The sequence below is a fragment of the Fringilla coelebs genome (assembly GCF_963513975.1).
Source record: "Fringilla coelebs genome assembly, chromosome: 20".
Lineage (NCBI taxonomy): Eukaryota > Metazoa > Chordata > Aves > Passeriformes > Fringillidae > Fringilla > Fringilla coelebs.
This window is the reverse complement of record NC_140046.1, coordinates 10146048-10169568: the sequence shown is the minus strand read 5'-3', so window position 1 is coordinate 10169568 and position 23521 is coordinate 10146048. Positions and strand designations below refer to the sequence as shown.

The 23521-nt window shown below is 53.8% G+C and overlaps 1 protein-coding gene across 1 annotated transcript in view; it reads right to left on the bottom strand.

The window, feature by feature from the left end:
- The window catches only part of GALNT17 (polypeptide N-acetylgalactosaminyltransferase 17), a gene marked incomplete at both ends in the record, with an annotated part of 227164 nt that overhangs the window by 131337 nt on the left and 72306 nt on the right, over nucleotides 1-23521 (bottom strand). The window contains 2 exons of the mRNA XM_084218886.1: nucleotides 1504-1678; nucleotides 13428-13594. Of these exons, the coding sequence (XP_084075012.1) occupies nucleotides 1504-1678; nucleotides 13428-13594 (342 nt within the window). The remainder of the gene's footprint in view (nucleotides 1-1503; nucleotides 1679-13427; nucleotides 13595-23521) is intronic.

Sequence of the window (23521 nt, the reverse complement as noted above, 5' to 3'; positions counted from 1 at the left end):
CTCAGCCTCACCTCTGCAGCCCCAGAGCCAGTGAGTGCCCCGGGGTCAGTGCCCACACCAGGGGGAACTTGGGGGAACTGGCACTGCCAGTGCCCCCAGTAACAGCAGCAGGGCTGTGGGAAACTCAGGGAGAGCCAAGCCCACACTGCAGAAATGCCTCCTCTCTACCCCTAGGAAAGAGCTTCAAGAGCTCAGTCAATGGGAGCTCCTCAGTGAATCAGGTGTGACAATTTAGTGACCAGAAAGAGAAATGTTCAACTGGGAATAAAGATCCCAACATCACAGACAGCTCTTAAAATGCCCCCTTCAGCTGCACTGTCATTAAAAAGGATTCAATAGCTGTGCACATCTCTGCCTTTAACAGCTGCAAATAGGGGCTTTTTGGCTGTTACTGTGTTCAAATTCAACACAAGTTTAGCTTCTTCCACCTCCACTTTTCTAAACATGGACCATTTACTTTTTACACTTGGTTAAAGGAAAAAAAATCCCTTTCAGGCTCCTGTCATGACAAAGATTCCAACTTAAGCCACTTGAGCTCAAATGTTCTAAACCTCTCTGAAAAAAATCCTTTTGAAACACCTTTTGCTGCTTCTGCACCTCTGCTCTTATTCCCAGCAGCAGAGGAAACAAATCAATCCATAGCCTCTGAGCCTCCCCCTCTGGGATCCAGCAAAGGCCACAGAAGTGGGAAACACTTTCTCCTTCATTCCCTTGCTGCCTGGGCTTTTTTCAACTTGCAGGAATTACTTAGGGCTAAGGGAATGGGAAATCATCCTGAAAAACATAAACAGGGAGCAGGGAAATTGCACACACAAAGGGAAGGAATAGAGAAGGATTACAACAAACAAGGGCAAGGAAAAGTTTTCCTCATACATTTCTCCCATGCCATTCAATGCAGAAGGAACCCAGAAGGAATTCTGGAGAAGGATTAACAAGCCAGAGGGTCTGAGTGCCATTCTGTAGGAACACATGAGCACTTAACAAGCCAGAGGACCTGTGTGTCATTCTGTAGCGACATTGCTGTATTGCACTAAATAGTTATTTAGTTGTTTGCACTGGGTGTTTGGTAATTCGCACTGTTCATATGATTTGTATCCTATGGCCACATGGTTTCCCTCTTTTTACTCCCAAGTGTTGGCCCTGGTGGTCTCTCCCCTGGTTTACCTCTCCCCTTGCCCCTCCCCACTGGTATCCCACTGGTTGTGGTCCTCCTCTGCCCCCCATTTCCCCGGGGTATAAAGGTGTCCCACCACAGGCAATGCCCTCTTTTCCCACCTGGGGAGTTCCAGAGTGTGAGGTGTCTCCTCACAAGTCAATAAACAGAGGACACCCATCCCCACGTGGAGAAGAGCGCGTCCAGTCTTTTGCTTTGGTCCATGTAAGATGGTGTGGGCTGAGCTCCACGGCCAGCTGGGCTGGACCCAGACACGGCTCTCCCAGGACACAAAGGGAGCGGTGTTCCCCTGGGTAATGCCCCCTCTGAGCAAGCCCCTGAGCACCTACCAGCCAGCAGTGAACTCCACGTGGGCGTCAAAGAAGCCGGTGACCTGGCCCGTGGCAGCCTTCCAGCCCTCGATGCGGGCGCGGATCAGCCCTTCCCTCTTCTGGTTCCTCACCACCTTGACCAGCCCCGGGTAGCGTTTGTTGACGTACTCCTCCAGCGGCGCCTTCAGCTCCTCTGGGGACAAGGACACACAGCCCGTGGGGTTGTGGTGTTACACTTCAGGTGGATGGTTTGCTCTGTCCCCTCCTCGGAAATGCAGGGTTTATTGCAGGCCTGTGACCCTCCCCTGCAGGATCAGGGCTCTGTAATGCCATTGGCCCAAGTCTGATTCTGGGACCACTTTGAATCTCCCTGTTAAACTGTGGGGGGACACCAGAAGCTCTCTTGACCCTTTGCTCTCTTGGCCCTTTGCTCCTTAGGCTCTCCCTCCATTCCCTCCTCCTCCCTCCCTTGTTGTGTTGTGATTTCAGGGTTTACCCCAGAATCTCGGGTCCCTACCCTGATAATTCCCCCCCAGGTGTGTCACTCACCTCTCCTTTCCCCTCCCAGCACTGTCTGTCAACTCTGGAATTCCAGGAGGGCATTGAGTGATTGGCAGGTTCAAAGGATGCCCTCTACCCCCGAGGGGCATTGGGCCATCCAGGTGTCCTTTGTCCCTTAGGACCTCCTTCTGTGTCCCTGGCTGGTGGGGTTCCTGCCCCTTCCCTGCCCTCTCCCCGGGGTTAAAGGAGCAGCGCCCATGGGGTCAGGAGTTCTGCTGGAGCTGCTGTGGGTTCAGAGGCTGTGGGCCAGAATAAAGCTCTGGATCCAAACCCTCCATCAGAACCCACTCCTTTCCTTCCCCATCACCTTAAAGCTTCTCCCCCAGAGGTAACCCCGAGGAGCAGACCCTGTTATGGGGGGAGGCTCCATCCCACCACCACCAGAGCTCCTGCACACCTGGACTTGTCCCCACGTGCCCAGGGCAGCACCCAGCCAGCCCAAAGTGTCCCTGGGGTGAAACACCACCCAGCCATGGCCAAAAGAGTCTGTGGGGTGAAACACCACCCAGCCATGGCCAAAAGTGTCCCTGGGGTGAAACACCACCCAGCCATGGCCAAAAGTGTCTGTGGGGTGAAACACCACACAGCCATGGCCAAAAGTGTCTGTGGGGTGAAACACCACCCAGCCATGGCCAAAAGTGTCCCTGGGGTGAAACACCACCCAGCCATGGCCAAAAGTGTCTGTGGGGTGAAACACCACCCAGCCATGGCCAAAAGTGTCCCTGGGGTGAAACACCACACAGCCATGGCCAAAAGTGTCCCTGGGGTGAAACACCACCCAGCCATGGCCAAAGGTGTCCCTGGGGTGAAACACCACACACCCATGGCCAAAAGTGTCCCTGGGGTGAAACACCACACAGCCATGGCCAAAAGTGTCTGTGGGGTGAAACACCCCAGTGCTGCTGTTTGGTTCAGCCACAGGACCAGACCAGCTCAGGCACGTCCCGTCCGGCTGTACTGGTAAATATTCCAATTCCCCTTCTCCCTCACAAACCATGCTGCTCCTGGGGGTGGGATCCCCAATAAACCCTCCTCTAATTAACACCCTCAGAAGCTGTTTGGAGTCTCCTTGCCTGCCTGCTGGCTGTTACCAGGGTACACACAGCTTAGGGGGACCCCGGGGACTCCCAGGGACCCCCCCAAATGAACTGCATCACCATGGGACAAGGACAGAGCTCCCAGCTGGAACAAACCCACCCTGGGCAGGGACTGGAGCAGGTCACTGGGGAGCACCCTGCAGCCACGGAGGGACACAATCCCCTGGGCTCCAGCCATGCTGGGCTGCACAAGAGGGACCGAGCTCAGCCCACACAGGAGAGGCTCAAGGTGGCCCAGAACGCTGCTGTTGGGGCACTGAGGAGCCCACGGGCACCCTCAGACACTTACAGCCCTCTGCACTGAAAGAAATGGAACTGAAACACTAAGATAGAAAGATGTCACCCATGGCCAGCAAATGGCAGCACTCTGGACTCCTGATGGAGGTTTGAGCTGAAAGCGCTGCTAGAAATGCTGCAAAACCCACCCAAAGTGACCCAAACTACATCAAAACCACATCTGAGCTTCACTGCCCTCTTCACTCAGCCTCACCACTACAGCCTTGGCACTTGCTGTTTGTTTTGCCACCAGAAAAGTAGAAATTCCCCTTGCTTTTGTGAGGAGATGAACGGGATTCTGGCTTTGCTCAGAAGATCCCCCCACCACACATCTCGTGTTCCCTGCAGCTCATTTCCCTCTGCTGCTTTCCCAGGCCTGTGAGAGCAGCTCCTGAGACCCTCAGGGACCTGCAGCCCTCAGCCACCCCCAGCACAGAAATCCTCCAGAGTACAGGACCTGAGCATGAAAAACCCAGAGGGCTTGGAAGGTGGAGGCAGAGGGAAGGTTGCAATAAAGGATAAACACCAGTGTGTTTTCCCATCCCTTTGGAAAAGTGCCTCAGTCCTTTCAGTGCCTGTTGCACCAGCCCAGTGCACAAAGGTCTGCTGGAGAGAGGAGCTCTGAAAGCTCAGCAGAGCCACTGGGCACCAACACAAACTCTCAACACCATGAAAGCAGCTCCTGAGAGTATCTTTCATCCCTATGAGGCTTCAGGACCTTGCAGAAAACGAAGATATGATCTGTGACCTCAAATTACAGTCTACTACCCTTCACTGCACTCTCTTTCTCTCCTGGAATAAAAATAAAGAGGGGAAAAAAAAGTCATCCACATGGTAAAATCCTCGAGACACACGAGCACACGTGGGGTCCCACATGAAGGAAACACACAATGGAGAGCAAAGGAGTAAACAGCAGTCTCATCTGCTTTGAAATCTTCAAAGGAAAAGGATTATCTGTTCCCTCCCTGCCACGCCTCCACCCAGGCACAGCAAATGTGCTTTCTCCACGCTGCCTTTCTGGGATGCTTCTCCTCACATCTCCTTTTCCCCAAAGTCTCCTTTCTCTTTTATGCTGAAATGGGAATAAAAAGAATAAAGCAAATGAGCCCCTTCCTCAATTCAAAGCATCTGCATCACACACATCCAGAACTCAGCAACTTCCATTTCATGCTGAGCCACTCAGAGCAAAACCAGCATTTTATGGAGACAACAACTCTCCCCAATGGTTTTAGGGAGATGAAGACACCGATTTTTTGGACAGATGAAGCCCCACAAGCCCAGCACTCGGCATCTCACGTGGCTTTGGCAGCAGGTAAGTCAGTAATGCAGCAGACCACTGCACCACAGAGGGATTAAAACAACTTTCACATTGGAAGTGGAGTCTCAGTGGAAGGAAAACGTGAGAACTGCCCTGGGGAATTGTCAGAGCAGCTCAAAGCAGAGCAAAGCTCCGGTGAACAGAGGAGCTGTAATGTCACAGCCCACAGGCAGCACAGGGTCAGCCCTGCGAGCCCCCTGTGCCCAGCCCAGTGTGGGACAGCGGCTCCTGGGAATGTCCCCAGCAGCCACAGCCCCTCCCCTGTGTGTCCTGGTGCCAGCAGGGGCACAGTGACCCGGGGGGAGCAGGGGCCAGGGCAGCACTGCGCCATGGCACCGGGATGGGAGGGGTGCCCGGGGCTGGCAGCACCCTGACCCTGCTCACGGCACAGGGCACGGCCTGTGCTGCCACACTGTGGGACACAGGGCCCTGTCCTGTCACCCTGTGGGACACAGGGCCCTGTCCTGTCACCCTGTGGGACACAGGGCCCTGTGCTGCCATACTGTAGGACACAGGGCCCTGTGCTGTCACCCTGTGGGACACAGGGCCCTGTGCTGCCATACTGTAGGACACAGGGCCCTGTGCTGTCACCCTGTGGGACACAGGGCCCTGTGCTGCCATACTGTGGGACACAGGTGTGCCCAGGGCCCTGTCCTGTCACCCTGTGGGACACAGGGCCCTGTCCTGTCATACTGTGGGACACAGGGCCCTGTCCTGTCACCCTGTGGGACACAGGGCCCTGTCCTGTCATACTGTGGGACACAGGGCCCTGTGCTGCCACACTGTGGGACACAGGGCCCTGTCCTGTCACCCTGTGGGACACAGGGCCCTGTCCTGTCACCCTGTGGGACACAGGGCCCTGTGCTGTCACACTGTGGGACACAGGTGTGCCCAGGGCCCCGTCCTGTCACCCTGTGGGACACAGGTGTGCCCAGGGCCCTGTCCTGTCACCCTGTGGGACACAGGTGTGCCCAGGGCCCCGTCCTGCCCACAGCAGGGACACAGGTGTGCCCAGGGCCCTGTCCTGCCCACAGCAGGGACACAGGTGTGCCCAGGGCCCTGTCCTGCCCACAGCAGGGACACAGGTGTGCCCAGGTGGCTGCTGCCCTCCCAGAGCAGCTCTCAGAGACACGAGCAGTGCCCACAGTGGGACATGCAGTTCCCGGCCCTCTCTGCAAGGCTTTCCTGCACAGTCTCACAGGGATTTATTTCCAGGTTGTCTCCCCGTCTCTGCTCCGTTCAGGCTCAGCCCACAGAGCACAGATCTGGGGAGAGCTGACATGTCCTCCCTGCCTGAGCAGCCCTAATGGAGGGGATGGCTGCACCCCAGCACTGAGCTGGGCCAGCCTCACCCTCTGAGCTGTCTGCAGCTCTGGGAGCAGAGGGCACAGGGCACAGCACCGTACTGGTGGGATCAGACACATCCCTGGCACTCACAGGGGTGCACTCTGTGTTTCATTTCCCAGAGCACCCAGAAGTGCAGGAGTGGAAAATCCAGTGTTGGGTAACAAAAGTGAAATGCCAGTCTGCAGGAATCCCGGAATGATTTGGGATAAAGTTCATCTTATTCCACCTCTGCCTGAGCAAGGACACCCTCCACAGCCCAGGGTGCTCCAAGCCCTGTCCAACCTGGCCTTGGACAATTAAATTCTCTGAGAAACTCCTGTTCAAGCATGCCTTGAGCCCTGGCCTGGGTGAAGCAGCAGGGCTGATGTGGCTCTGTGGAGAAGCACCAGTGGGAACCCCAGTGTCTGCACAGCTCCTCTGCTCCTGGCATGCTGATCCTGTGGGACCAGACATGCTCAAACCTCTGGAAACCTCACTGACTCACAAATCCCAATCTGAGTCAGGTGAAGTTATCCCTGATTTTACCCCAGGTTTCCCTCAGCAGTCCCTGAGTGCCCTGCACTGTCAGAACACCCAACTCCAGCCTCAGGACCTGCAGAGCTGCTGCTCACCTTGGAGCTGTTCACCTGCCCTGTCAGCCCAGGAAGTGTTTCCTGCCCAGCTGATGCACCTTCACAGCAGGTCCCAGCTGCACCAGGAAGGGTGGGAGGTCTGGAACAGAACTCCAGGGCTTTGTGACTTGCACCAAGGGACAGCAGCAGAGAGCAGCTGTCACACAGAGGGGCAGCCTGGCCCTTGGGTCTGCTCCTGCCAGGACTCCACACAAACTGCAGCAGGGACAAAGCCCCTCCAGCTCAGGGACTCGCTGCCATTGCCAGCCCTGCCTGGCACAGGGCTGACAGTGACAACATCCACGAGAGCCTGAGCCAGGACAGCCAGCCTGGTGCTCAGAAACTGGGGCTCTGGATGAAAAGGGGTCAGGAGCCAGGATGGGAACAGAGCAGTGGCCCCCAGCCCTCTCATGCTCCCTGACTAGAGGAGCACTCCTGAGGATTCCACTGGTGCTTCCAAGGGGCTGCACAACCAGGAATTCACTCCAGTCCAACACTGCCCTGGAGCCTGGAGGCTCCCTTCTCTCCTGCACCCCATGGCTCTCCTCCCTCACACACTCAGGCATCCTCTGAGGAACTGGAGCCTCCCTCAGAGCACAGCACCCCTGTTTATTCAGGATGCAGTCTGGAAGGTTTGATCTCTGCCATTGCTTCCCAGAAAGATTTGCAGAGAGAAATGCTACTGAAAATGCCAAAAGGTTCAATTTCAATCCTGCCTTTTGTTCTCCATCTGTCCTTATTGATCTTCCCCGAAGGGCAAGTGCAAGGAACTCGAATCCAGTGGACCTGTTGCTCCATTAAAAAGCCCAACTGCCAGCTGCAATGACTTATGTTATCTGTTACAAACTGTTTTGTCACCTACACGAGCTGGGAAATGGGGCTGCAGGGAAATGGAGCCACCTGGTGCCAAGGAAAGTAACCCCACCATGGACATCAGCCCACCTGCAAGCACAGAAACATCCACTGCTCCATCCTGTCTGAGGCTGAAAGATACAGCTGGGGGAGTGAATTCCATCTCCATCTGTCAGAGCTGGGCAGCTCTCTGCTGTCCATGGGCAGTTTCTTTATCTCTCCCACAGCCCATCCTCCCTCCAGCAGATCTCTGCTGTCCATGGCCACTGAGTGTCCCTGCAGGGCTGATCCAATTCCATCATCCCATGGGGAGATGCTGTGCCCAGGGCAGGAGCCAAGCATTCCTACCTGGATACAATCTGCCCTGGAACAGCACAGCAGCCTTTGCCCCCTGCATTCCCAGAGGAGCAGCTTTCTCCTGCCCTGCATTCCCAGAGGGAGAGCAGGCCCATCTCCAGCAGCCCTGCAGCTGCAGAGGAAAACTCCCCCCTTGTGCAGGATCCTGCTGCAGCAGAGCCACAGCTGGCACTGCAGGAGGGCTGAGCCCCCCTGGGATGGGGCTGTGCCCCCACCCTGACACACAGGGGACAGGGCAGGTCTGACTCTGGCAGTGGGGTGTTTTGGTTTGTTTGTTGGTGGTTTTTTTGTTTGTACTGTTGCCTTTGTATTTTTAGTGTTCCTAATAAAGAACTGTTATTCCTACTCCCATTTCTTTGCCTGAGAGCCCCTTAATTTCAAAATTATAATAATTCAGAGGGAGGGGAGTTACGTTTTCCATTTCAGCAGAGGCTCCTACCTTCCTTAGCACACACCTGGCTTTTCAACTGAAGACACATCCCCACCCCAAATCCTGCCCAAACATCTCCACATGCTGTGGTAACCCCCAGAACTAAAGGTGGGAATTGCCTGTAGCCACAGAGAAAGGAGCAAAGACCAGCAGCACCAGAGAAGCTCAAGGAATTACCAACAGCAGGGAATTCCTTGTGCAGCACTGGCCAGGTGTCCCTGGGAGAAGACCACACCTCCACACCCCTAAGGAAAACATCCTTGTGTTTGCCAGGCTCAGCTGGGTGGGAAAAGCCTGCAGAGGCCAAGGTGTTATCAGAAACACTGGAGGGGTCAGGGCTGGGAGTGCTCCAGGGCCATGAGAGACCCCAGGCACCCCTGTCCCACATTGTCACCTGCCTGAAACTCCAAAGCCATCAGGGCTGGGATTTCTGCAGGAAATCATTAAAGCAGCTCCTTCAACAGGCAATAAATAAATGTGAACAATTTTCAGGCAGACTCAGAGCCAGGGGAGTCTCTGAAGGTTTTCACCTGCAGCTGGACAAGAGGAAACTCTGACAGGGGAGCAGGGGGATGAGTCAGTTCTCCCAGGGAAAGCTGGTCCCAGTCAGGGCATGCAGCTCCAGCCTCTGCTCACTTGGTTCAGCAAAATCCAAAGAGAATCACAGAATACCCTGAGCTGGAGGAGACCCACAAGGACCATGGATCCTGCACAGACACCCCAACTGTTATAGATGGATAATGAGATTATTTGCTCTCCCAATTAAAAGATGACTATTGTGTGACTATTCAGAAAAGCTTTAGTGATGTACAGTTCTATTATTGTAGTTTAGATGCCCTCTGCTCTCCCCACAGTTCCCTTTCCCCCTGTATTGCTGCCATCAGACAGCCTGGGCTGTCCAGGACAGGTACAAAGGAGCTGCACAGGTGTCCCTTGCATGGGGCAGGTGGGAATGGCAAAGCTTGGGGGTGCTTGGGGGTGAGCATGGCAACAGCTGACCTCCAGTGCAGTGACAAGAAAGCAGTCTGCACTGATAAATGGCACAGCAGAGCTGCCTGACAGACTTTGGGAGGGGCCAGGGCTGGGTTATGCAGCCCCCAGGGGTATAAAAGACTGAGCATCCATCCTGAAGATGAACTGGCCATGTGGTATCCATGAGGGGCAGTTCCCAGCATTGCAACTTTTTCCTTATGTAGTCCTTTGTTGTATTTTTGTCAAGGTTAAATAAACCCTTTTACATTTTCAAAATGAGCAGTTGTCTCTCACCCCAACAAACCCACCCTGTGCTGCTCTGCTGCTCTGCTCACAGAGCCTCGGAGCTGAGCACCACTGGGACAGCCCGGGTCAGCTCCAGGTAAACAACACCCCATGCTCAGGCTGCACCAGCTCCTTCTCTCAGCTCCAGTTAAACTCCCTGGGAAAGGCTGGGATGTGCCTCAGCTCCTGCAGGTCCCCTCTGAGCACAAACACCCAGGCAGCTCCCAGGAGATCGAGGCACGGGCGCTGTCGCTGCTGCTGGAATGAGCACAACAAGGAGGGGATCCCTCGAGTCCCAGACCCAGGGAAATTACAACCCTGAGCATGTCTCCCCTGGTGGAGCCAGCTCCTTTAAACAGCCTTTTATCCAGAGGGTTTCCTGTATTCCGAGAGGTTTGCTTTTCAAAGAGATGTTATCCCAGATTAAAAACGCTAAAAGACACAACAACAACTAAAAAAAAAAGCAGGTGATGATTAAGCAACAGAGTCAGACAAAGTGTGCAGCTGTGAGATAACACAGCATCTCAGGGGCACGTGGCTGCATCCTCCCCCAGCCAGGGAACCTTGTTATCACTCCCAAACACAACCTGCACACTGCCTTTGGAATTACAGCCCTGCAACAAGCACAAACAAAAGCAGCCTCCAAAAGAGTCTTTATGAAGTGTAATGTGCAGCTCAAGGGAGAAGGGGGTTCAAACTACAACTCCCCAAGCTTGCTCCGTCAAGGAGGGATTTTTTTTCCCTGTTACATTACATTGGCATCTTTTATCTATTTACAGCTCAGACATAAAGCATCAGAATGCTGGTGTTCATTAACTTTAATCTCTCACTGCACACTTTTGTGTTGTGCTGTGCTGTTGTACAACAAAGCTGAGAGCAGGGAGTGTCTAATGAGGCTTCAGAAGCCCTTTGTTCCAGCCTGAAAACCTCACACCAGCACCAGGCGTTGCTCCTGGCTGTCACAGCTCTACCTGGCAGACACAGAGCCAGGTGGGCAGGGCAGGTAGCTCTTGCCTCCACCTGTGGGGCTAATCTTAAAACTTGACTTGGAAATCTCTGTTAATATTTGGTGCTTTGTTCTTCAGTTACCCAGATTTGCTGGGGTTCCTCTTCCCCCCTGACAAACCCACACAAACCCCAGTCAGGGACTGTCCAGAGCCTTCAGCAACTTCCCCAAAGCTGCTTCTGGTGACCCAGGTGACAGCACAGCTCCGGGCTTGGGCACTGCTTCCTATGGTCAGCCTTCTCTTTTCTCCTGGGCTACAGCCACAGAAATTGTCCCTCACTCCCACACAGCTGCTCCCACAGAGCTGAAGAAATTCCTTCTTGTTCAACCACAGCCTCCAAAGTCACACCCACACAGCCCCATCCTCTGCCTGATCCTCCAGGATTCATCTCTAAATCTGAGAGCTCATGAGGAACTATTTTCCTGTAATTATTTTCCTGTAGAAGCCAAATCTATTTATTATGATGACTTTGTTTGTAATATCCAAAGCATCAACTCCGTGATGCTGCTGTTGCTGCTCAGAATGATTGCCCACCATTAGTGGGAACTCTGTGACAATGTTCTTGCCATTAATAATTCCTGGCTGTCACTGCAGCTCCTCCAGGATGCTGAGAGGGAGCACATGGTCCCAGAGATACGTTCTGGTTTGTATCATTTCTTTTACATGAGAAAAGTAGATTATTACACGCTTGGGAGGAGCTCTTCATAAACATCTGCCAAGTTACCTCATTATCTTCCTTCAAATCCCTCCTTAAAAATCTCATTTGTTGTGAGGCCTGCAAACCCTCAGCAGCAGAACACTGGCATTATTAACCCACCCTGCCAGCTGATGGCACCACCTCAGTCCCCACCCCACTCTCCTGGTGCACCCAGTGTTTCTGAGGACAGAACTCCTCAGGGATGTCCAACCCTCAGCACAGCCCTGGGCCACCATGAGGGACCCTGGACACTCCTGATTCCAACCAAAGCACCCTCAGGATGGGATGCAGTCTAGCTGTGCCAGGACACCAGGATTTTCCCACCTTGTGCCCAGGATGTTTGAACTTGTCCATCAGTTGGGGTCATCTCCCTGCCTCTCCCTCCCTGGTGCTGTACAACACTCCAACACAGCCCAACACTCCAACACAGCCCAACACTCCAACACAGCCCTGGCAGTGCCCAAGGCCAGGCTGGACAGGGCTGGGAGCAGCCTGGGACAGTGGGAGGTGTCCCTGCCATGGCAGGAGTGGCACTGGATGGGCTTTGAGGTCCCTTCCAACACAAAGCCCTGCCATACCCCAGTGGTGCCCTGCCATCCCACAGTGGGTACAGGGATTCCACCCTGATCCTCACTGCCAGCTGCAGCCCAGGTCTTGCAGACACTTTAGGAAGGATTTGTTTTTTGTTTTGCTGTCCTGTGCCTTTCCAGTGTCTCCAGAGCACCTGGCTCACCACCAGCCTCGCACTGGATGAGGAAGAGGCTGTTCAGAAGCACATCCTTTGTGCACAGACACGAGGGGAGAAGCTCAGTGATTGTCACCAATGGCTTCTCTTTAAAAGAGTTCTTCTCTTTGCCCCGTTAATAGGATAAAATTTGGAGAAGGAGCCTCTCATTCTGGTGTTTCAAGTGCTGGGCACTGTGGGATAGCCCAGCAGCACCTCACCTGCACTTCCCCTTCACAGCTCTGAAATCCCACAGCTTCACCCTGGCACCATCCAAGCTCCTGCCCTGGGGCTGCTGTGGTTCCACTGGCTGAGGAGCTGCCCTCCTGATTCCTTTACTGGTAATTAGAACTCATCAGCTTTCTGTGGTCCTCATTACTGTGGTGTTTGAGTGCCTATGATAACAGCCTGAACAGCTCCCTGTGCACCAGCTCCTCTCCTCACAGGCAGAGACAGCCCCTCAGCTCCCCCTGGAAATGAGCTCTCCACACCCTGCACTCTGCCCTGCTCTTCTCTCCAATCACAGCATCCATGGCACTCCTGGATTATTTTTTTTCAAATAACATTAAAAGGATGAAAACACAGCACAAATGAAGAAGGCAGTAAACAAAGTCACTTAACTATTTGCTGTCCTTCACAAGGATTTAAACTGCCCTGGTTACGTTGTCCGAGTGGAAATTGGAAGAAAAAGAAAGAAGATTCTTGGAAGAATTTGAATCTGAAAATGCTTCCTGCAGTTCTGTGTTATCAAAAGCCAGAAGGAAGGGAATGACAACAGTGACTGAGAGCAGGTTGAACCAAAGGGCACTCATGTGTAATGTGGGAAACCAAACACCCCCTCCAGGCTGTGACAGGGCCTGAGCTGGACAGGTGAGCTGGGATTATTTCCTCCTCTTCCTCTTTCCTGTTCCAGAACTCAGGGAACAAGGGGTCCCTGCAGAGCTCTAGCCATCTATAAAGCCTGGGATGGTATTTTACAGCAGGGAAACCGAGGCACACACAGCAGAAACATCTCAGTTAAGAGCCCTGGGAGGTGCCAGAGCAGAAATCCCTCTGGGCTCCAGACTCTTGTCCTGGCAAATATTTAGAGGTGCATATCTGCAACAACCAAAGTTACTATGAGAAACAAGGATACCCTGAAACCAGAGCTCCTGGATGGTACTGAAGGGAAAGGTCAGATGGCTCTCTGGTTTCCTTCACCCTCCTGCTCTCAGCTACATTTTCAAACAACAACTCTCAGATTTAACTGTGCTTTGATCCTGTTCCCCACCAGAGAAGCTGCAGAGAACTGTGCGCCAGCAACACACCCACCCCCTCACCCCACGTTCCCTTCCCCAGGAACCTTCCAGGAGATTCCAGAGCAAAGCCAGCCCCTGCTGGTGCAGCTGGAGCTGCCAGTGCTGCTCACCCTCGTCGCTGTTGTCGTCCACCAGGATGATCTCCTTGAGCAGGGGTGCGGGGGTGTGGTTGACGGCGCTGTGCACCGAGCGCAGGATCACCGACAGCGCCTCGTTCACAAAGATGAAGATGATGGAGATCTGGGGCAGGTCCTTCCCGTATTTCAGCTCTTTGCACCTGCAGTACAAAGGGTAGAGGGGTCAGCAGAGCTCACAGGGCAGTGCTTCCAGCCAGGCTCGTGGCAAATCCCAGGGTGCCCCCTCCCAGCTGTGCACAGCCAGGGATCCCCAGAGCCTGCAAATCCAGCCTCGAATCACTGCTGCTGGGGAGAGAACACAGCAAAGCAGAGCATCCCTGCGCTCAGAGAGCACATCCAGAGCCCACCCAAACTGTGTGTTGGGCAGATAGGCAAGAGTGGCCTCCAGAACACAGCAAATGTCTCCAGCAGTTCAAGGGAAACTCCCCAGTCCCACTCTGCCCCAAGATTTACAGGTGCTCAGAAATGAGCCTTGTTCTTCAACAGCACTTGGGAATTTTCCTCCCACTTGCTTTGGAAAGAAATGAACATAAAATGAGCCTTGGTTAAATAGTCTCAATAAACGATTTGCTCTCTCAGCAGATACTCCTGAGCACACTCCTCTCTCTGAAGCAGTACTGTGACCTGGTGTCTTTTGCACAAACCCAAACCCTTGTGATCACCTCCCCGGTTTCAGAAATCATTCCTTAACTTGGGCAGGGTTTGGGGCTGGGTCTCTGCTCACCCAGACTTCAGAGCAGGACAAAAGCAGGAGCTCCCAGGCTTCCACCAGCACCACCCCTGGCAAGCAGCAGGTCCATGTTCCATGGACACACCAGAGCTGGAGAGAGGGCCATCCATGGAGCAGGGCTGGGGCAGCTCTGAGGGAAGGGGTGCTCCAGGTGACCCCCAGCTCTCCAGGGAGCACAGGGACACAGATGTTGTTTCCCTGCCCCGTTCCATCTCAACTAGACACCTCCTCTTAACAGAGCAACTGTGGAAAGCAAACAGATCTTAAACCACTTCCAACAATTTAATTCAACTCTCCAGCTGCCCCTACAATAAATCCAGGTGGGGCAAGGACAGAAGGAGCCTCCTCACCCCCTCCCCACATCCCTCACAGATTAGACACAGAACAGGAGCAGAGTTCCCAGAATGACAATGAGTGTGCATGGAGCAACCCTGCCCAGATAAGCAGAGAAAGACCAAAGGCAGAGTGACATCCCAGCAGCTCCTCAACTCCCCAGCAATGCCTCTGCATTTAATTGTCCTGGGTGTTTCTTAGGCAACAGCAGGCGTTCTTCAGACTCCAGAATGAGACTTGGGAGACAAAGATTTCCACAGAAACAGAGTTTTCTTTATATATCTTCTTTAGTTAAACAAGTATGCTGGGTGACAACACGGTTGTGTTTCTTGATTTAATTATTGCCTACCCTACAGCAAGCCAAGAGCTCAACAGAAGGGAACCAAACACCAAAAAGGATACTCCAAAGGGAAGATCTTTCTTTAAAATGAATGAAAGAATGGTCATGATGGGGCAAAGTGACAAGTGACCCTGAAATCCTGCCAAGAAAGTCAAACTAAACCGACTCAGACATTAAAAACAGCTTTTGGTTGATGTTGATACCTGCTCTGGTGAAGTCAAGGCTGTCACAGGAGCAGGAGTGTTTCCTTTTAATCATTGCTCACCTCTGGGCAGCCTTCCCCCAAGGAATGCTGCGGGGGATAAAGAGCTCAGCCTGTGATCAAAGAGCTCTGGAGGCAAATCCAAACCCAGCTCTTTGAGGCTCATCTCCTGCTCATTGGCATTCTCCCTGCACCACTCTTAGCAGGGTTCTCCCTCCCCAATGCCAGGACAGGCGGACAAGGATCCAGGGAGAGGAGATGAGCCCGGGAGGGAGGATTGGGAAAGGCCAGCCCACATTGCTGGGGCACTCCAGTCCTCCAGAGGCAGGAGAGGCCCTGCACCAACACCCTGCTCTGGTGCCTTTGGCTCCCACCCCAAAGCTGGGAAGGCAGCAATTTTAAACCAAATTAACATCAAGGTTGCTGTGTTCCTCCCATGGGGTCCCTTCAGTGCTGGTGCCAAAAGCTGTGGGGTGAGGGATGCTCTGCCACAGTCTGCAGCTCCACGAGGTTTCCTCCAGTGCACAGACCAGCAAATATGCCTGCAAGTGTGCAGGAAAACACTGGAGCTGTCCTGGGAAGGGAGGGCAAAAGGGCAGAGCAACACTTGAGCTCAAACATCACTGGGAAGGCCAGGGAGAAGCTGCAGGAAACTGTGAATGGTGAGGACACGGGTGGGAAGTGCTGGGTTTGGATTGTTGGGTGGTTTTGGCTTTTCCTTTTAAACATTTTTCATAGAAAAAGGGCTGATCTGGATGCTTTATCCTTCAGCCCATGTGCAGGCAGAGGCACAGGTGTGACTGCTTCACTGGGGAACACTCAGACCCTGCAGGGAGGACTCACTGTGGCTCAGCAGTGCTGGGACAGCTGAGGCTGCCCATGGCTGCAGCCCCCACCTGTCCCTGGATCCCCTCACCTCCCTCCTCACCTGCACCCCCAGGAACAGCCCCCTGCCCCCCTGAGAGGCTGCCTTTTCTGCAGGGGTGGGTGGGCACAGGGTGGGAAATCCCTGCTGCCTTCAGAACTTCAATGACAACCCTGAGGAAGAGTGCAGAGAATCCAGCACCAACCCCAGGTCCTAGCAGGAGCTCCAGGGGCTCAGGGAGAGTCCCAGGCAATGCACCAAACCTCAGCTGAGACCCCTGACACCCTCTGCCCACAGTTATCCCCCTGAGCCCTTGGTTGAGTGCCAGCCAAGGCCCTTGGAATTCAGATCCCAGGCCTAAATACTTCAAAATTCAGTGAGACCTTAGAGCCCCTTCCAGTGCCTCAAGGGGGCCTACAGGAAGGCTGGAGAGGGAATTTTTGCAAGGAAAAGCAGTGACAGGATAAAGGGGAATGGCTTTAAACTCAAAGAGACTCAGAAGGAATTGTTCCTGGCAGGGTGGGCAGGCCCTGGCACAGGGTGCCCAGAGCAGCTGGGGCTGCCCCTGGATCCCTGGCAGTGCCCAAGGCCAGGCTGGACAGGGCTGGGAGCACTTGGGACAGTGGGAGGTGTCCCTCCCTGGGACAAGATGGGCTTTAAGATCCCTACAACCCAAAGCACTTGGGATTCTGTGAATCTCAGGTTTTATTTCTAACACCCAGCTCGTGCTGTAACTGGCCAGCCCAAAGCACGTCTTGTTCCAGGAAGTTGAATGTTCAGGGGAATGCTCCCTACACTTGAAAACTTCAACATTTAAATTAAATACAAGGGTCAGACCACCACAACACATTCCAGGGTCAGTGATTAGCTACCCAGCTGAAGCCCAGCCCATCATTAGGGGTTGAATTTAGCCCACATTCCTCATTCCATCAGTCCCAAAGGCTGCCTCAGAAAGTTCTCCCTGCCCAAGGAGCAGCTGCTCTCCAGCCATGTGCACATCTGCAGGTGGCCCCAGGGCAGAGGTCCTGCCACACCTGCAGGACACAGGTGGGGAGGCCAAAAAGAGTCCACAACACTCCCCAGGAGGGGAAACCCCTCAAGGGCTGACCACCCTTGTAAGGGTGAGGAAAAAGGCTTCTCTGTGATATTCACATGCTTTCTGAACAGAGAGAAGCTGTGAGACAAGCAGAGAAGAGAGAAAATGCAATTCTTATCACTTGCTGTGCCTGTATTGTGCCAAATAGAATGCAATATGGAGATTGTTTGCCCACAGTGAGGACGTTTTGCTGTTCCCTTGGCCTGTCAGGGCCAGGTGTGTGTGAGACTGTCAGGGGACAGTCACAAGAGAATCAGAGCTGAGTGCAGTTCTGTGCAGCTGTGAGCAAGAGTGAGTGCATGGCAGATTCAGTTCAGATGAAAGGTACCTAGTACAGTATAACAAAGTCACTCATTAGCCTTCTGATACCCATGGAGTCAAATGTATTATTCTCTCTCCCCTTTGTTAAAGTCAGCTTTGATTTACAATTCTCCCAGCATGCCTTGCTGTGACATGCAGATTTCCATTGGTCCTTCCCCCTGGCTCCACCCCTGTGCCCCCATCCCATTGGCCCTGATGTTCTGTCCCTCCCCCTGGGATCCCCATATAAACCCTGCTTCCCCTGCTGAGGGACTCTTTGTCCCTGGACCCTTTAGGGAAAGCTGCTCCATGAAGGCTCTCCCTGGAACCCCACATGCAGCCCCCTTGTTCTGCATCTCCTGGGTCCCAGAAGAGCTGAAATCACCCACGGTGAGCACAGACCTGCCTGTGCCCCTGAGGTGCTTTTTTCATGGTGCTTCTTCATGAAGGTCACAGCACTCTGAACAACACCCACCATGACACAGAGGCACTGGGCCCACTTGCAACAAGTCCTGACAGGAGAAAACTGAGGGAGGCTGCAGGGGATCCCTCCCCATCCCTGCTTTGTAGGTGGGAAACACCCCCCTGCAGCACAGAGCACCTGCCAACATCTGGAAATGAATCAGTGCAGGTCACACAATTCCATTTTGCCCCACTAAATCCTGCTCTCTCCAATTAAACCTGGGCTGGCACCTGCTTGGAGGATTTATATTGAAATATCGTGGATCAGTAGTGGAAAGAAAGAGCCACCTCACAGTTTTGTCTCTCCTTTAGATCAATGAGGTATCAAAGAGGCATTTTATGTCCCATTAAATCATGCTTGAATATGTTTCATTAAATCATGCTCACAAAACTCCAAGCCTGAGGAGGCTGGAGAAAAACTCCCCATGTTCAGCACTGGGTTTAATTTAAGGACCTTGCTGAGGTCTCATTGAGAAATGTTCTTGGCCTCCAACAGGGGGGAAAAAGGGGTTTGCTCTGTGTTGGTCCAAGGCTCAGGCATGAAGGGAGAGGTGTAGGTGGAGGTCAGGGAAAGGTTCTTCCCCCAGAGGGTGCTGGGCGCTGCCCAGGGAATGGGCACAGCCCCGAGGCTGCCAGAGCTCCAGGAGCTCCAGGGATGCCCAGGCTGGGATTGTTGGGGTGTCTGTGCAGGGCCAGGAGTGGGACTGGGTGATCCCTGGGGGTCCCTTCCAGCTCAGGACATTCCAGGACATCTTTTCTCACTTCAGGACAGACTGAGGAGCTGAGGACTGACACCAGCCCCACATAAAACACCTCCCAACATCCTCCCCAGCCCCTCCTGCAGGGACACAGGATCTGGATGGGTGCAGAGGTGACACAACTCCTGCACTGTGACCACCACCACCCTTATTGGGTCCCAGATCTTTATTCTACATAAAGCCCAAGTCTGCAAACATGAGAACCTGCAAGCAAATCCACAAAACAAATCTATTTACAGAGAACATATTTTCACCTGGTTTATGTAAAAAACCATCCCAAAACAAAGGAAGGCTGACAGGGGGAGCTGGGGAAAGAGGAAGCAGGGCTGAGTTTCTGCTGAACAGCTTGGCACACATCAGGCTGGATTAATCAAGTCAGCCAAATTCAAAAGACAAAAAGCATAAACCCCAGCTCTACTCCAACTCGTGTTTGCCTGCTGCAGAGCCTGCTTTGAATCCTCTGATCGTTTGTTTTCTGCTCAGCACACAGCTGTAAATCCACTCTTCAGAGCAGCCAGTGAGATTAGGATGTTTATTGTCTGTCTCAGTAACAGAAAAGGGATATCCCAGCATTTACTGCCTCATGATCCCTCAGCAGAAAAATCACCTGGAATCACAACAAACACTCCTGGAGCACAGAGAGGCCACAAAGTGGCAGCTAACATTTACAAACCACCTCTTGCTGCCCAGTGATTTAACAAGATCCACTCTATCACTCAATTAACACCCCTCACCTGGGGCACAAAGCCATTTCCATCAACCACCTGGAACTGCTCTGTCTGGCATCAGCCAAACCCCAATGGTTTCTACGCCTTCCCTTCCCAATATAACCCATTGATCAACACCAATAAATGCAGCTTATGGGCAGCCTGGAGTGTGGACTGTTCCTAGACAACAGAGGCACTGCTTGGCTTCAAGGACTCTTCACTCCTTGGCTTTTGGATCAGGGATGGGGACTCCCCCACCGCCCTGGGCAGCCCCTTCCAATGCCTGACCCCCTTTTCAGTGAGAAATTTCCTCCATATCCAATGTAAACCTCCCCTGGCCCAGCCTGAGGCCGTTCCCTCTCCTCCTGGCACTGTTCCCTGGGAGCAGAGCCACAGCAGTTGTCCATCCCTCGAAGCCAGGACACAAAGGACGTCCTGTGCAGTGCCCACAGGCTGGAACAGGAGCCACACAGGGTGGGCAGGCCCTGCTCTGCTTTGGAAAATACACCCAGGAGAAAAGGTCAATAAAATAACAGCAGGAAAAGAGCAGCCTGCTCTGTGCAGCCCCTGGAACACACAATCCCTTGGCCTGCCTGGTGCCTGGCACAGGGAGGGATGGCAGCACGCTGGGAGATCACTCTGGAGCACACAGGACTGTGCTGTGCTCTTGGGAGCACACTCATGGCTGGGCCAGCAGTGGGACCTGCCCTGTGCTGCTCAGGGAGGGTCTGAGGAGCAGAGTCTGCTCAGACTCACTGATGACCTGAGCTCTGTTTCATAACTACAGCACCAGCAGCTCTGATGCTGCCCCATCCCTCATCTTCCCAGGCATGCCCCCAGGGCTGTTCAGGACACAAATGTCCCCCAGAGCATGAAGGGGACATCTCTACCTGTCCTGAAATGCCACCAGCAGCAACCACCATGGAGAGGGCTGATCCCCCTGGGTCTGCAGAACACCCATGTTAGGGCTCTGTGCCCCACATAACACCCATGTTAGGGTTCTGTGCCCCCCAGATCTGCAGAACACCCATGTTAGGGCTCTGTGCCCCCCAGAACAGCCATGTTGGGGCTCTGTGCCCCCCAGAACACCCATGTTAGGGTTCTGTGCTGCTCCCTCAGCCTCTGGAGTTATTCCTACAGCTCCTAATGGGGTCCTGCTGCACTCCTCTCCAGCTCTGTGGGATCAATAATCACAGTAGCACACAGGGAGAGTCAGACACAGCAATCTGTGCCAGCTGGACCCAAATCACAGGATCACTGAGTGGGGTTTGGTTGGAAAGGACCTTAAAGATCATCTCAGCCCATGCAGATCCTGGGTGCCTGTGGGAGAATAGAGGGCAGACAAAGAATGTGGTGGTTCTGATTATAAACATCACACCTCTTTATAAAGTAGATCCTGATGATGGGTTCTCCAAGATTTCCTCTTCTCCTCCATATCAGAGTGCCAGATCTCCCTCCCTCCTGGCCCCTCCCCCCTTTATTTCTAATTCTGAGCACCCAGGAGCTCCCCAGTCTGAGTCCTGACTTATTAATGATTTCTCTTTTGGCCATCACACTGAATAAATCCAGCTAACGTGCTTATCAGGAGCTTATCCCCTCCTGACATTTCAGTCTTGTAGAAGCTCAAGGGTGTGAATATTTAAACAGGCAAATATTCTTTTGATCAGCAGAATAAATGAATTGTTACTTCCTGTCCTGAAAAGCACTGTGGACATTATAGAAGTGCTCAGCTATGCTGGCACATCTTCCACAGGGCTGTGGAGCTGCTCCTATAAAACATGGCTCAGGAGCAGAGAGACAGTTCCACTCACACATATTTAAATCCCTTTTTTACAATGAGCTATGGAACTGCCACGTTAGAGCCAAGGGTGTGTGAGACACAGCTTGGTCAGAATTAGTGCACAGGAAGTGAAATCCTCCCCCAGATTCCAGAGATTGCTATTCCAGAACAGCAATTCCAGAGATTGCTGCTTCAGGAAAACATCAGCTTGCAACTGAAAGACTCACCAGTGCATCTCTCAGGGCTGGTTCCCAAAGCTGAGAGCGCTCCTCAGATGGGAAGTAGCAGCAATCTTACCCATTACAGAGACAGAGGTCAGGACTCCTCCCATGTGTGGTGCAGGAGCCCACAGTGTGTCCCTGGCACCTGGCATTTTCAGGACAGCACAAGGAATGACATCCACTGTGCCCAGTTCTTGCACAGAGCCCCTGGCTCCTCATCAGCCCCAGCAGGACAAGGCAGGGCTGGCCACAGCCTCTGCCCTGCATGACCAAGCTCCAGGGTCTCCTCATGGCCACATCTGGCCACATCTGGCCATCCACAGCACAGCTGGGGGCTCCCAGTTTGACAGATCCTCAGGAGAAGGAGGCTGCTGTCCCCTTAACCAAGGCAGGAGGGATTTAAACACAAGATGTTGAGGTTATGATGCTCAGGGATGAAGGGGTCAGCCCAAGGGCTCAGGAGTGAAGCCTGCAGGTCCTGCTGCCTGCCTGGTGGCCTTTCTCTCCTCCCAGACAAGGTAGGCTGGGCAGGGAGGAAATTCAGGAGCATTTTTTTCTCTGTTTGTTTAAAAACAATGCCCTGCAAACAGAGCTGAACTCTGAATGGTGTCCAAACAGGCCTGGAGTGAAGGAGCAGGCTTTGCAAGGCTCCCTGCAGCATCTGACAGGATCACAGCAGAGGCAGCAGCACCCTGAGCTCCCCTGCCAGGAGGAGCCCAGGCTGTGAGACAAGGTCAGCTCAGAGTCCATCACCTCGTGCTGAGCATCTCCAGTGCTCCAGCAGGGCAGGGACAGACAGACAGACAGGAGCCCTGACTGCTCCACAGGGACAGACAGGAGCCCTGGCAGGGACAGACAGACAGGAGCCCTGACTGCTCCACAGGGACAGACAGACAGGAGCCCTGACTGCTCCACAGGGACAGACAGGAGCCCTGACAGAGACAGACAGACAGGAGCCCTGGCAGGGACAGACAGACAGGAGCCCAGGCAGGGACAGACAGACAGGAGCCCTGACTGCTCCACAGGGACAGACAGGAGCCCTGACAGAGACAGACAGACAGGAGCCCTGGCAGGGACAGACAGACAGGAGCCCTAACTGCTCCACAGGGACAGACAGGAGCCCTGACAGGGACAGACAGACAGACAGGAGCCCTGACAGGGACAGACAGACAGGAGCCCTGACTGCTCCACAGGGACAGACAGACAGGAGCCCTGACTGCTCCACAGGGACAGACAGACAGGAGCCCTGACTGCTCCACAGGGACAGACAGGAGCCCTGGAAGGGACAGACAGACAGGAGCCCTGACTGTGCCCCACAGGGACAGACAGGAGCCCTGGCAGGGACAGACAGACAGGAGCCCTGACTGCTCCACAGGGACAGACAGGAGCCCTGGCAGGGACAGACAGACAGGAGCCCTGACTGCTCCACAGGGACAGACAGGAGCCCTGGCAGGGACAGACAGACAGGAGCCCTGACAGGGACAGACAGACAGGAGCCCTGACTGCTCCACAGGGACAGACAGGAGCCCTGGCAGGGACAGACAGACAGGAGCCCTGACAGGGACAGACAGACAGGAGCCCTGACTGCTCCACAGGGACAGACAGGAGCCCTGACAGGGAAAGACAGACAGGAGCCCTGACAGGGACAGACAGACAGGAGCCCTGACTGCTCCACAGGGACAGACAGGAGCCCTGACAGGGACAGACAGACAGGAGCCCTGACTGCTCCACAGGGACACCAGGTCCTGGCCAGGGATGCCAAGGGCTGGCTGCTGCCATTTGAAGGGCACTAATGTCACCCTGCACGTTGACAGTGAAGTGTAAATTACAATAAGTTGTAAATGAACAGTGCATGTTCTGAGAGCCTCTGCTGGAGGCAGCTGCTGCTCTGTAGCTGCTCATGTGGCACAGTCCTGCACAAGGTAACTCACAGACATCTCCTCTAAGGCAGAAGCCTGAGCTCCCTTCAAGGTCAGTGAAGTGACACTGCCACTGCCAAAGGACAGTTTATTCCAGCCCTCCATCCCTGGAATATTTCTGTCAGGTAGAACACACTGAAGCTGTCCTTTGGGAAGGTGAAACAACCTTCTTCCTCCCCTGATCAGGGCAGTCCCAGGCTGAAGGTTCAGACAAACATCAGTGAGGGAAGGGAGCCCTTCGTGTCCCAGCCAGGAACTCCAGGGTGACAGTGCCACCAGCAAACGTCCCAGCTGTGCTCAGGCAGGTACTGGCACTGCTGCAAACCTTCCCTCTCAAATTGAAAATGAAATCCT